The following is a 13,143-nucleotide window of genomic DNA, read 5'->3' as shown; positions in this document are numbered from 1 at the left end:
GAGAGAGAAAATCTCAAGCAGGCTCCATGCTCAGCGCAGAGCACGTTGCAGGTCTCAATCCCATGACCCTTAGGATCATGACCTAGGCCAAAATCAAGAGTCAACATTCAACTAAGCCAGCCAGGCACCCCTCCCCCCAATCCATGTAGCATATTTTAAGCTTCTGTGGGGCAGGGTGGAAGCCTTGATCCCTGACTTCTGCCTTAAAAAAATTTTTTTGTTTAAATATTTATTTATTTTCAAGAGAGAGAGTTGAGGAGGGGCAGAGAGAGAGGGAGACACAGAATCTAAAGCAGGCTCCAGGCTCTGAGCTTTCAGCAGAGAGCCCGACTCGGGACTCGAACTCACAAACTACGAGATCATGATCTGAACCAAAGTTGATGCTTAACTGAACCACCAACGTGCCCCGCTGACTTCTGCCTTTTAAAGTTGGCTCTTTGAGATTAGCTCACATAAATCTTAAGGGTGATATTCTTCCAGTGGCTCATCAAGGACTGAAGTCACTAAAATTCCCAAGGGAATAAGGGGACAGCTTGAGAGTTTGGAACCTGAGAATGGAGACCATTGTCTGTGACTCATAGCTTTGGAGATGGTAGTCATGTTTTGGTGGGGAGTTCGGGGGGAGATGCCACCAGAATCATGAAAGTTACGTAGTTGGTTTGTGGGAGGGAGGTGATCAAAATGGATATTTATTATGGCAGAAAGTGAAGGGCAAATATCCATTTGAACTGAGTAAGCTCTGTTCAGCTCAACCTTCCTCTAGTTGGGGGATTTGGCCCCTCTTGTTCTGGTCTCTCCATGGGACCAGTGCTGGAGACAGTTCCTTGCCTTTTGCCATTTTCACTGTTGAAGCTGCTGATGGTCCTATAGACAGAACATCTCAGCTCAGTGTTGCTTAACTTTTGGGATAAAGGCAAGTGTCAGTGAGGGATTGGGAAAGCAAATAATCTTTTACTTAAGTCAGTGTTTAGTCCCCAAAGCCAACACTTTAGTATGTGTTTTTGTTTAATATGGAGAGCAGAGCATTAGGGCCGTTGGGATCCTAAATTACACAGAGAACCCTGCTGGCTGGCATTGTCAGTACAGTGAGACCAGAAAAAAAAAAAAAATCCTACAAGAGGGAACTGGCTGTCGCTGTGTTGTTTTCTAGACTGACTTGATTTATGGAGAATCGGTCTTTAATTATATCAGTATAAGCAGGACCGTCACAGAGAATATTCTATAAGTTCTTCTTAGGACTTTGGCCCTAAGGAGAAAGATCCTGAAAGGAGTCTGGATGCTAAGTCCCATTTCTTCTTGCTGAGCAATTCACCCTGTAGCCAGGGTTGAGATAACCTACTTTAGAAGGAAATTCCCAAAGGACTTCGGGAATGGTCATGGGGAGGAGGAGGCAAAAAGTGTCCACCACTGCTCGTGAGGGCACGTCAGTGTGCAGGTGTCCTGTGTGTCTTGTACGCATCTGGTTTCCCTCTGAGCACCGATCTGTGTTGCAGGTTCTCACCAGAGAATACAGAACTTCTTACGACTTTGGGATTACTCTACTTACAGGTAATGAGAACCCTTTCCTCATTCGTGCACTGGTGTTAGAAATGCTTTTGGATGTGTGTGGATTGTGGTTTCCCTGAATTTTGATTTTACTTTAACGCATCTTCCTAACGGTCATGTGAACCTTACTCTCTGCATCTGATATTTTTTATCTGCTAAAGGAAGTAATTTTCTGCATTCAAATCAGAAGCAAATAAGCCTGCTTGAGGCTACTTACCCATTTAAGGAAAGAGCATTTATGAGAAATGACCGGTCAGTGGGGCCGGTATGGTGTTGCTGGGGGGAGAAAGCCTGATGCAGGTTGGCGCTGGCCAACGGGCTTTGGGGCAGAGTCCGTTTCCACCCCTCCTTCCCAGCCGGATCTTACAGGAACGAGAAGGCAAAACACTGTCTTGAATAAGAAGTCTCCTGTCCCCTCCGTGTTTTCCTGAGCACAAATGGCATCTTTTTAGCGCCTCCACTTCTCTGTATCAGCCTGCGGATCCAAGGCCCAAGGATCCCTGAGGGTCTGTCCCTGTCCTGCCCCCATGAACTCCCCAAGTTCCCTGCTCAGCTGCTCCTCCAGCTATGCCTCTGTGGTGGCCTTTCTGGCTGTTTTGTTTTTCTTTAAAAGGAATCAGGAGCTTAACCCTAGGCCTTCCTGGCTTTGGCTTGGGAGGTTGGCCCCAGGGGAATGAGGCTAACCAGCCCCTTTCCTGCCAAGAGGCATTAGTGTGCAAAGCGTGGCAGAGGTGGTTCCTGGCAGATAGATACTTTGACCTTATCAGGGGACAAATCAACAAATAAGGGGATTTTTAGTTTTCTTTTTTTATCTGGTATCTGTAGCTGCTTTTTTTTTTTTTTTTTAATCATGAGAACTCAGAACGTCAGTGTGTTTTTGTTCAGGGTGTGGTTGGCCAGACTCCTTAACTGCCATCTCCCCCTGATGTAATTCTCTGGTTTGCTTTTTCTCCAAGCTCGGCATTTACCAGAAGGCATTCGAACATCTTGGAAATGCACTGACCTATGACCCTACCAACTATAAGGTATTGCAGGCCGTCAAACCCCAGAGCCTTTACTCAGATGCTCCCACTGCTGCCAGGGGCGATCTGGCCCTAGAGAGCATTTTGGATACCTGAGAAATTACCTTTTTCTTAGAAAAGTTTTAAATAGACATGGCCCTTCTTATCTGAAGATGTTGTAAAACGTTAGCGCTCTGCTTTTGTTTTCTAAAAGAGCACGTGTTATAACAGGCCTGTAACTTCTGCAGAGAATGAGGTCGTAGTGCTGGTGAGGTTTGTGTGCTGCTTAGGGAGTGAGCAAAGCCTCCACGACTTCCATCAGAGGTCATTCTGGTGACATAACTTCTGGATTCTTAATGGACTGGCGATGACAACTCTCGTCCAGGTACGACTCTGGAGCTGAGAAGATCGTGTAGAAGATGAACATGATGGAAGGAGATGCAGCCGAACGGGTTTGATGTCAGACACAGACTCATCCTGTCTGAGAAGTCATAGAAGGCGTGTTAACTCCGTCAGCTCCCCACCTTGACACCTTTCCTTGGACAAATGCAAGGGCCAGCCTGATGACGCCTGAAGCTTGCTCACCCTGTCTGGTGGCCAAAGGAGCTGTACCTTCAGTGGTCAAAGACAGGAGTTTCTGAATTGTCTAGAGCACTTGGGGTACCACGTAGGGAGTTCAGGGGGCAGATTAAAGGCTGTTTTTCCTCAAAGGGCCTTGACTCTGAGATGTTGACTTCCTTGACCAGAAGTAGGAAACAAATGAGCCAGGTAGGGTCACTGACATTTTCTCTTTTCTTTTTCTGGACTGTGCTGGAGAAAGCCACGGTGAGGTGCAGGGACATTCCTCATCAGCATTTATCCCAGTAGCTTAAATATACCTTTTGTGTCCCTGGAAGAAGTACCCTGTTGAGTACCTACACCCAGAATGTCTGCTTCACCACTACAGCCTTTTGGGAACGGCTGAATTACAAGTTGCCCATGTCCTGTGTTTGCAGGCCATTTTGGCAGCAGGCAGCATGATGCAGACCCACGGGGACTTTGATGTTGCCCTCACCAAGTACAGAGTTGTAGCTTGTGCCGTTCCAGAAAGTCCTCCACTCTGGAACAACATCGGAATGTGTTTCTTTGGCAAGAAGAAATATGTGGCAGTGAGTGTCTCCCCACCTTCCTTGTTCGTGTTCATACGTGCAAGTTACTGGGTCTGCCGGGCCTACCCTGGCCTCTCATCTCGTGTCCCATCTCTCCTGCAGGCTATCAGCTGCCTGAAACGAGCCAACTACTTGGCACCCTTTGATTGGAAGATTCTGTATAACTTGGGCCTTGTCCACTTGACAATGCAGCAGTATGCGTCAGCTTTCCATTTCCTCAGCGCGGCCATCAACTTCCAGCCAAAGATGGGGGAGCTCTACATGCTCTTGGCTGGTAAGAGACACTTAGGTGGAAAACCCCCTCCGTGGTTTGTGAGAAGGGAAAATGACTTAGAATCATAAGAGGCCGGTGGTTAAATGTCCCATAGAAGCCACTGCCTCGCAGATCCCACAGGAATCTAGATTAGTGTCCTAAAGCCTGAAAAAGATGACAGAATAGCTAGTTGCTTCTAGCCTGCAGGCATTTCACTCAGAGACCCAACAGGTTAAATCAAGATCATCCCTAGTTCATCTGTTACCAGTGGTTTTCCCTTGGCTGACAATTCATTTATATAAAGAGGAGGGGTGGAGAAAAAGAGTGAGAGTCTAGCTATAAATTCCAGATACCATCTAGTGTTAAGAGCTTGGGCTTTGGGAAGGGTCCCGCTTCCACTACTTACTGGATTATTTCTAGTAGAGAGGGAAGATTATGTAATAAATAACCAGTGACTAGTAGCTATTGGTTTTGTTGTCACTATATCATTGGCCTATTATTAATGTGAGTGTTACTATAACGTTGAAGTACTGATAATATTCTTTCTGGGGATATTTCTCCACTGGCCTTACTAAGTGTAAGCCCAAAAGCAGTTTCCTTATTCCCGTTGACAGGTGGTGGTGGTCGTTATTATTGTGGGGGAACTTATTTATTAGAGAACGGTTGCAAAAGCAAATTGAATGGTGGTTAATTGGGGGTTGCCTGAATACAAAGCGAGCTCAGTTCTGTGAACAGACAGCCCTACTGTAAGGCATGAGCCACACTTCTAACTCCCAAACTAGAGCTGGCCTTCACACTGCAGTTTGAAGGCTAAGCTGGAACTCACTGGCTCGGCTGTCGTGGGAACAAAGGCGTGCAGCCGTGGCCGCACCGTGTGTCCTGCGGCGAGTGGGCGGTCGTGTTGTGCGGTGTAGTGGGGGAGGAGTCAGGAAAGCTGGTCTAAGGGCCACATGAAGTGGGGGGCAGGCAGGAGAAGAATGCTGGGACTCTGGCCTTTTATCCTAGAGGCCAAGGTTTTCCAACCGTATTCCTAGATCTTCTCTTAAGTGTCCAGGAGAGCTAAGTGTGTAGCTTGGTGGGGAGGTCGGGTGGGCCTGGCTTTCAAAACAGCTCTGTTTTTCTTTGTTTTATACATCAGGTTTCCAGAAAATGCTGATTACAAAGGAGAGTGTGTTCTGTTGCTATACAAACGTTTATAAAGATCATGGTTGTGGGTAATGGATTCTTAAGTAGGGTGGTGTGACACAGTCAGATTTGTTTGTAAGGCAGGAAGACTCCTGGCAGCTTGGTGGCAAAGTGGATGGAGGCAGGTGGGGACATTGCTGTGGGGAAGAAATGGAAAGCCTGAAACAATTTGCATCTGAACAAGGGCAGTGTCAGTAAAGAAAAGTACAAAAAACAGGATTCGCAGGACTTGGCTACTGACTGTGGAGAGACACCATCGAAGCAGGTGACACCGGGCATCTAAGCTGAGTGACCGAAGGCGGTCATGCCAGGAGCCGAGACGGCAAAGGAGGAGTTCAGTTTGGGGGCTGAATGAACTGTGGTCTTGAAACATTCCTTTTGTTTTCCACACGGGGCTCCCCAGTCACAGTGCCCACTTTCTTTGTTGCAGTGGCTCTGACCAATCTGGAAGACCCAGAGAACGCCAAGAGAGCCTACGCGGAAGCCGTCCGCCTGGATAAGTAAGCTGCTCCGTCAGGAGTGGTACTGGGGCGGGTCAGACTCTCAGAAGCCACCAGGTGGCGCCACAGCCCAGTTGGGGCGCGCGGGGCGGTTGAACAGCGGCCCAGATGCCTGCTCTGGGGGTCAGTGGGAGGGCCTGACTGCAGAAGGATGTGGTCCTTAAGCACACGGTGGCTCAGCGGGAACAGACACTGGCTCTTTCTGAGGAAATGTTTCCAGGAGCTGGCAGTGGGCTTCGGGTGCTGATAGCCATGGGCTAGCTGGAATATCAGATAGGACTCTGGACTTAGTTTAAGATCAACTTAACTCTCCTGGGACTTATTCTGCTGGCATCTGCCAGGCAGCAGGGTAGGGATCCCCTTTTCCAACCTGACCTGGTGGCCTCCGTTGAGGGCTGAGACATCACACTTGGTCCCACTACCTCTTGCTCTGCTGGTTGGGCAGTTACTTCCTTGATGCTTCTCCAAAGGTCCACGCGGCACGTGTGTTCTTACCTTGCTGTAGAATAGAGAAATGTCTATGTAACCAGTTTTTGTTTTTTGTGTAACGAGAGGGATCTCTGAATGACCACTGGTTGCAGAGCCTGAGCCCCATGGAATCCGTTTGCCACAGGTGTAACCCGTTGGTAAACCTCAACTATGCTGTGCTGCTGTACAATCAGGGCGAGAAGCAGGGTGCCCTGGCTCAGTATCAGGAGATGGAGAAGAAGGTCCACCTGCTGCAGGACAGCAGCTCTCTGGAATTTGACGCCGAGGTATGTCTTTTATTAGCTCCTGGGAGGCTTCTGAATGAAGCCCAAATAATCCAGATATCAGGTATTCTATAGGTTTATGGCCATTTTGGCTCTGATGTTCCTGGCAGCATGAAATCTCCAATTAGGAACATCCTGAGAAAAAACTTCCCTAGAAGAAAATAGTAAGAGGAAGTTCAGGCTTACGGAGTTATGTTATTGATAATACAACTGATGTGAGGTCTCCGTCTCTTTGCAGTTTCTCCTCACTTCTCCTCATGTGGGAAAGGCAGGAGTTGAGCTCCGTAAGGCACCAAGCTTGAATTGTTAGGTTTTGAGATCCTATATGTGCCCCCTTGCCGTCCACTAAGGGCAGTCTGTATTCTCTGCTGTTTGAGAATGATTTCCTTGCAATAAATACTGTCTCTCTCAAATACTAGTACCGTTAGATAGGATTTCACCTGCACTCCCTGGTGGAAGAGGTGGGTAGGCTTCACTCTGCCGGTCCTCTCCGTGACTCTTTTTTCTTCCCATGTGGGGACAAGATGGTGGACATGGCCCAGAAGCTGGGAGCTGCCCTCCAGGTCGGGGAGGCACTGGTCTGGACGAAACCAGTTAAAGACACCAAGTCAAAGCACCGGACCACTTCAACTAGCAAAGCTGCCAGTCTCCAGCAGCCTCTGGGCTCTAATCAAGCCCTAGGACAGGCAATGTCTTCAGCAGCTGCATACGGGAAGCTCCCCTCAGGTAGGAGGCTACGCACAGCTCCATGGAATCCTCGTGGGCACAGGCTGCATGTGCCAGCGAGAGATGACAGCTTTAAGTGAGGCTGACACTTCTCAGACTCAGAACACGTCCAAGTAGTATTCCTAGAAGGGGAAGAAGCCATATGCTGGCCAAATTGGCACTTGCTTCCTTAAGGCAAGTTGTGTCGGAGGGAACAGGCTTAGTCAGAGGTTTACAGTATTCAAGTTTAGAATTACATGACAGCACCTTCTGTTCTGCTAAAGCAGTGACAATTAAAGCAAGATCGCATAAGTCAGCATGGTGCAGGTAATTAAAGATTTTTTCAGTGAGTCATTGAAGGCAAACTTGACCGTTGCTTTCTTAGCGATGGTCTAACTTCATAGCTGCAAAGATACGTCACAGTCCCCGCTGATCCTCAAAGATACAGGGTTTCTTTTTGAAATTTGACAATGTGATTTCTTCAGGAACCGTGGAACTGAGAATTCAAGCTGTTTGTTTTGTTGCTAGGTGCTGGAGGAACATCCCATCTCACAAAGCCACCATCTCTGCCTCTGGAGCCACAGCCCACTGTGGAAGCACATCCAAATGAAGCATCTGCACAAATAAGAGAAAAATAGGAGTAGGATGACCCCGGAGTATAGGTTTCTCTGGTGAGGATGTAGCAGATTAGGAAAGGTCACGCGACACAGGCAGCACGGACGCCAGTGTGTTCCCTGGGCACCAAGGACCCCAGGATGTGTTGTGATGACCCCAAGGAGCCTGAGGCCTAGCAGCCTCTCATCAGCCCCGTCAGCCGGGACCAGACAGGTCCTTTCAGAATTAAGAGCAGGGCTCACGGCTCTGTGTTTGTAGCTTCAAGAGCCAGCAGGGCACGTGATGCTGTTTGCTTCTGAAATGACTGTCATCTCCTGGATGACTTCCTCCTTCCTTTGCGGAAGGAAAGTCTGAGACAGACCTTCTACTTATTAGCTCTGTTATGATGAAGACTTGGCTTAGCTGAGATGGTCCTCAGACTGGGGGGCATGGCAGCCTCCAAGGCAAACAAATCTTGGATTAATAATCCAGCTCTAACACTCTAAATTTAAGGGGGAAAATGATGAAAAAAACCCTCTGTGTATTGAGGTTGAATATTCCAGCTGTGCTTGTCCAGGGGAATCCAGAACAAGGCCCTGTGGCTTGTTCTTGAAAGAGGTCAGAGTGTGGAGTCAGATCATGTCATTGTGATAAGAAGTAGGAGTGAAGGGCTGGTCTGGTATCAGCACCAGCGATTAAAAGGAAAGGAAGAGCTTCTTAACTAATTTTTATTTAAGACCATCAATGATACTACTGGCCAGATGCTATCAATTCATTATATGTCCTTTTTAGAATAAAGATTATGTATCATCATCCCTTTGGGAAAAGTTGTTAACTTAGGTATAAAAATAAGAGATCACAATAAAAACTTCTTAAAAGAACCTATGATCACAGTCTTACTTCCAAAACTAGTTTGAAACTAGAGAAGGAACCTCAAGGCCAAGTTCCTGTGTAGTACGAACATAGCTTCTGCTGCAGCAGCCCCGACGGATGGTACGCCAGCAATTTGCTTGAGGGCCAGTCCCCATTTTGTACTTGAAGTGTCCTATAATTACCATAATTTAAAGGTGAGGACACCTATTGCCAAACCAAACTATGGAGTTTTTTATGTTATGACTCGGTCTGTTTTGACATTGAAGCAGCGGCTGAGTGGGAAACTCTTCAGTTCTCGTATCTCAGAAGTAAACACCAAGGTGTCAGAAGCAATGCCCTGGCCCACGCAGCTGGTATGTGGAAGAACCAGGATTTATACCCTGAGCAGCTGAGAAAGCTCACTTTTATATCAGTGTGTAGTCTCTTGTGCCCATGAATGAAAAGGTCTTGGTGAGAAATGATTAGGGTATGAACTGAGAGATGGAGTAGAGGTGAGGGGGCTTAGAGTTTAGGAAGTGAAATCAGTAGAATACTATTGGGGACTGGATGTAGCAGGTTAAGAGGACTGTCAGAAGGGCATCCACTGCTGGGAGAGTTCCATAAACCAGGGAAGAGGAATACGGGGGACACCAGCGGAGGCTTATGGGGTCTAGTTTTAGACGTGTTTATCTTTGAGACCTCCAGATGGTGACACTAGACACTGGAATAGATTTCAGATGTGAAATCTGGCTTGAAGATCAAGGTGCAGGAGTAATTTAATTTGGGCTCTAGCTGAAAGCACAGATTTGAAAGGAGCCCCCAGGGAAAGCGAGGATGGGGGACCCGAGATGGGAAACCGTATTTAAAGGGAGAAGCAGAAGAGGCCACAGAAGAGACAGAAGCAAGTGACAGCGATAGCAGAGACAAAGCCAGGAGAGTGGTGTTGGGGAAGGCCAAGTAAGAAAAGGTTCAGGAAGGGAATGGTCACATGGAACCCTTCCAAGATACTGTCATCCCCACTCCATAGAGGAGGAAGTTGAGGTTGGGAGATGCAAAATGAATTTTCCCAGGTAAGTGGCAGGATCAGGATTTGAACTCCGATGCAGAGCTCCTGCTTTTTTAAGTGTTATCCATGCCTTCGTGGCATACCTTTTTCTTATTTTTTTTTGATATTTCTAGGCTACATGGTTCATCTGAGTTTTCTCAAATTGCCACAAACCTCAAAAAAAACCTTTCCAATGTATTTACTGAAAAAAAAAATCCACATATAAGTGGACCTGTGCAGTTTAAACCCAAGTTGTTCAGGGGTCAGCTGTACTAGGTTACACCTGCCCAACCTTTTGTGCATGTGGGTTTGCAGTTTCTCTCTCTGTGAGAAAGGAGCTTTTCCGATCTCTAGTTGTGGGAGTTGCTCTTGTCATAATTTTTCACAGAATTAGGAAAATGAGGCAAAGTACATGGTCACAAAATACAGACATGGTTTTAGATGGCTTGAAAGTATAGGTATGAACTAGCAATGGGAAAAGTGCCCTTTTTACTGAATAGTATTAGTACAAAACTTTGGAATATAAGATTACAGTCATTTTGTTTTTAAGGAAGAATCATTATCGGATAATGGCAGAGTAGCTCATGTTGATCAGTCCTCCACAGATAACAAGTGTAAACAAGTGGGTAAATATAAAGCACTATCTTGGTTTAATTTTTTAAAAAATACTGTGACTGGGGCAGCTGAGTGGCTCAGTTAAGCATCCGACTCTTGATTTCGGCTCAGGTCATGATCTCACGGATCATGAGATCAAGCCCCACATCGGGTTCCACACTGACAGCCAGGAGCCTGCTTGGGATTCTCTCTCTCCCTCTCTCTTGCTTAAATAAGTAAACATTAAAAAAAAAATACTGTGACTGTTCTAAGCAAAAAATTATATTGTGAGGTTTAACATAAATAAATGTAACTAAAGGAAGGGCAGGTACATGGAACTCAATGAGTGAAAAAGGTTTTTATATCTTACATGATGTGGTACAAAGTTATTCCTAATAGTTTGTGAAACGTTAAGGATGCCTAGAGCAACCGTTAAAAAGATGCAAAGAATTATAGCTAAAAAGGTGAGAGAAAAAATATTTTAAAAAATATTCAATTAACACCCTCCTCACCACTAACGGGCAGGAAAGGAAGAATAGAGGAACAAAAAAGGGAACAAAGAAATAAATAGCAAAATGTTAAATGTAAATCCAATCATGTCCACAATTACATTAAAATGTAATTAGACTAAAAAAAGTACTTGGACTAAACATTCCAGTTGAAGAGTAAAGAAAGGATAAACCCAGCTATCTGCCACTGAAAGCGAAAGGATGGAGAACGTCGTATCTCAAGCTACAGGCCTAAGTCCAGAGTGCTATACTGATGCCAGATAAAGTAGATTTCAAAACCAGGAGCATTACCAAAAATAAAGAGGGACATTTCATAAAACCGCTCAATTCAGTAGAAGAAACATATATAATATATGCACTTAACAGCATTGCTTCAAAATACATGAAGTAAAAACTGACAGAATTAAATCCCCAGTCATAGTTGGATATGCTGGCACTCCCTCTTTCTGCAGTTGTTACAATTAGGAAGTGTAAAAGTACACATGAACCACCTTGACCTAACTGACATTTAGAGAACACTAGACCCTGCACATAGTGCATTCAGCAGGACAGAGCATGTGCTGGGCCACATGACAAGGTCTCAGAGTCGAAAGACTGAAATTTACACACTATGTCGACCACAGTGAAATTCTATTAGAAATTAACAAGATATGTAGAAAACCCCTAAATATTTTGAAGCTAAACACACTAATAACTCACAAGCCAAGAAAGAAATCAAAAGAGAAAATACTTTGACAATGAAAACAAATCACAATTTGTGGGATTCAGCTAAAAGCAGTGCTTACAGGGAATCTTCTAGTTGTAAATGCTTCTATTGGAAGAAAGGTAGAAAATCAGTGGTAGAGGTTCCTACCTTAAGCTAGGAAAAGAGCAAAATAAACCCGAAATAAGAGTAGACAAATATTAAAAATCTAAAAAGCCAAAAGTTTGTGGGGAAAAAAAATGACAAGGGGCACTTGGGGTGGCTCAGTCGGTTAAGTGACAGACACTTGATCTCTGCTCAGTTCATGATCTCATGGTTTGTGAGATCAAGCCCATGTCGGGCTCTGCGATGACAGTGTGGAGCCTGCTTGGGATTTTGTCTCTCCCTCTCTCCCTCTCTCCCTCTCAAAAAATAAGAAAGCAACAACAACAAAACCACAGCTAAACTAATGAAGGAAGAAAAGAGACAAATCACCAATAAGAGGGAACAGCATTACAGATAGTATGGATGAGAGAAAGATCAAGGAATATGAACAATTTTAGAACAAAACGGACAACTTGTATGCAACAGCCAAATCTGAAAAATAACTTACCGAAATTGAAATGAGGAAATGTAAAACCTTAGAAGTCCTATTTCAAGGGGCACCTGGGTGGCTCTGTTGGTTAAGCATCCAACTTCGGCTCAGGTCATGATCTCATGGTTCGTGGGTTCGAGCCTCGCATCGGGCTCTGTGCTGACAGCTCAGAGCCTGGAGCCTGTTTCAGATTCTGTGTCTCCCTCTCTCTGCCCCTCCCCCACTCGTGCTCGGTCTCCCTCTGTCTCAAAAATAAACATTAAAAAAAATTTTTTTTTAAGTCCTATTCAAGAAACTGAATTTATAAATCAAAACTTACCTGAAGCAAACTCTTGGCCCAGATGATTTAGCTGGTAAAATGTATTAAATCCAACTTGACAAAAATTTTTAGAAAATAGGAGCAAAAACTTCCCAACTTGTTTATGAAGCCAGTATAACCCTGATATCAAAACTGGACAAAGACATTACAGAATAAGGAAACTGCAGGCCATTCTGCATGAACATAGGTACCAAAGTCCTTAATATATTAGCAAATCAGTACTAGTGTATCAAATCCAGCAATATATAAAAAGGTAACTACGTACATCATGACCGAGTTGGGGTTATCCCAGGAAGTTAAACTCTTGGTTTAATATTTGAAAATCAAAGTAGTTTCATGTGTTAGCAAAATAGAAAAGTCACACAATTTCAGTAGATACAGAAAAAGCAACTTTTAAAAAGCCATCATAAAACCCCAGCAAATCAGGAATAGAAGGTGGCATCAACAACTTGACAAATGGCATCTGTGGAAAAAGGTGCAGTATCACATTTAACAGTAAAATATTGAATACTTTGCCCCCAAGAAGAGGACCAAGGTAAGGATGTCCGCTTTTACCACTTTTGTTCAACATTATACTAGAGGTTCTGGTCAGTGTTCTAAAGGCAAGAAATAAAAAGGCATAGGTAGAAAAGGGCATGGTTATTTATATAGAAAACCTTGGGGCGCCTGGGTGGCTCAGTCGGTTAAGCGGCCAACTTCGGCTCAGGTCACGATCTCGCGGTCCGTGAGTTCGAGCCCCGCGTCGGGCTCTGTGCTGACAGCTCAGAGCCTGGAGCCTGTTTCAGATTCTGTGTCTCCCTCTCTCTCTGCCCCTCCCCTGTTCATGCTCTGTCTCTCTCTGTCTCAAAAATAAATAAACGTTAA

The 13,143-nt window shown here is 45.2% G+C and overlaps 1 protein-coding gene across 3 annotated transcripts in view; it reads left to right on the top strand.

The window, feature by feature from the left end:
* The window catches only part of BBS4 (Bardet-Biedl syndrome 4), a 55,570-nt gene extending 47,006 nt beyond the window's left edge, over nucleotides 1-8,564 (top strand). For all 3 annotated transcript variants that reach the window (XM_078448859.2, XM_078448860.1, XM_060618121.2), the window contains 8 exons: nucleotides 1,494-1,548; nucleotides 2,502-2,570; nucleotides 3,542-3,694; nucleotides 3,797-3,968; nucleotides 5,563-5,632; nucleotides 6,246-6,387; nucleotides 6,909-7,110; nucleotides 7,618-8,564. In XM_078448859.2, the coding sequence (XP_078304985.1) occupies nucleotides 1,494-1,548; nucleotides 2,502-2,570; nucleotides 3,542-3,694; nucleotides 3,797-3,968; nucleotides 5,563-5,632; nucleotides 6,246-6,387; nucleotides 6,909-7,110; nucleotides 7,618-7,727 (973 nt within the window). In that variant the 3' untranslated portion in view covers nucleotides 7,728-8,564. The remainder of the gene's footprint in view (nucleotides 1-1,493; nucleotides 1,549-2,501; nucleotides 2,571-3,541; nucleotides 3,695-3,796; nucleotides 3,969-5,562; nucleotides 5,633-6,245; nucleotides 6,388-6,908; nucleotides 7,111-7,617) is intronic.
* Nucleotides 8,565-13,143: the final 4,579 nt, after the last annotated feature.

Source organism: Panthera onca, chromosome B3 (genome assembly GCF_046562875.1).
Source record: "Panthera onca isolate mPanOnc1 chromosome B3, mPanOnc1 haplotype 2, whole genome shotgun sequence".
Taxonomy (NCBI): domain Eukaryota; kingdom Metazoa; phylum Chordata; class Mammalia; order Carnivora; family Felidae; genus Panthera; species Panthera onca.
Note: the sequence above shows the minus strand (reverse complement) of the source record. Positions and strands in the feature narration are given on the sequence as shown.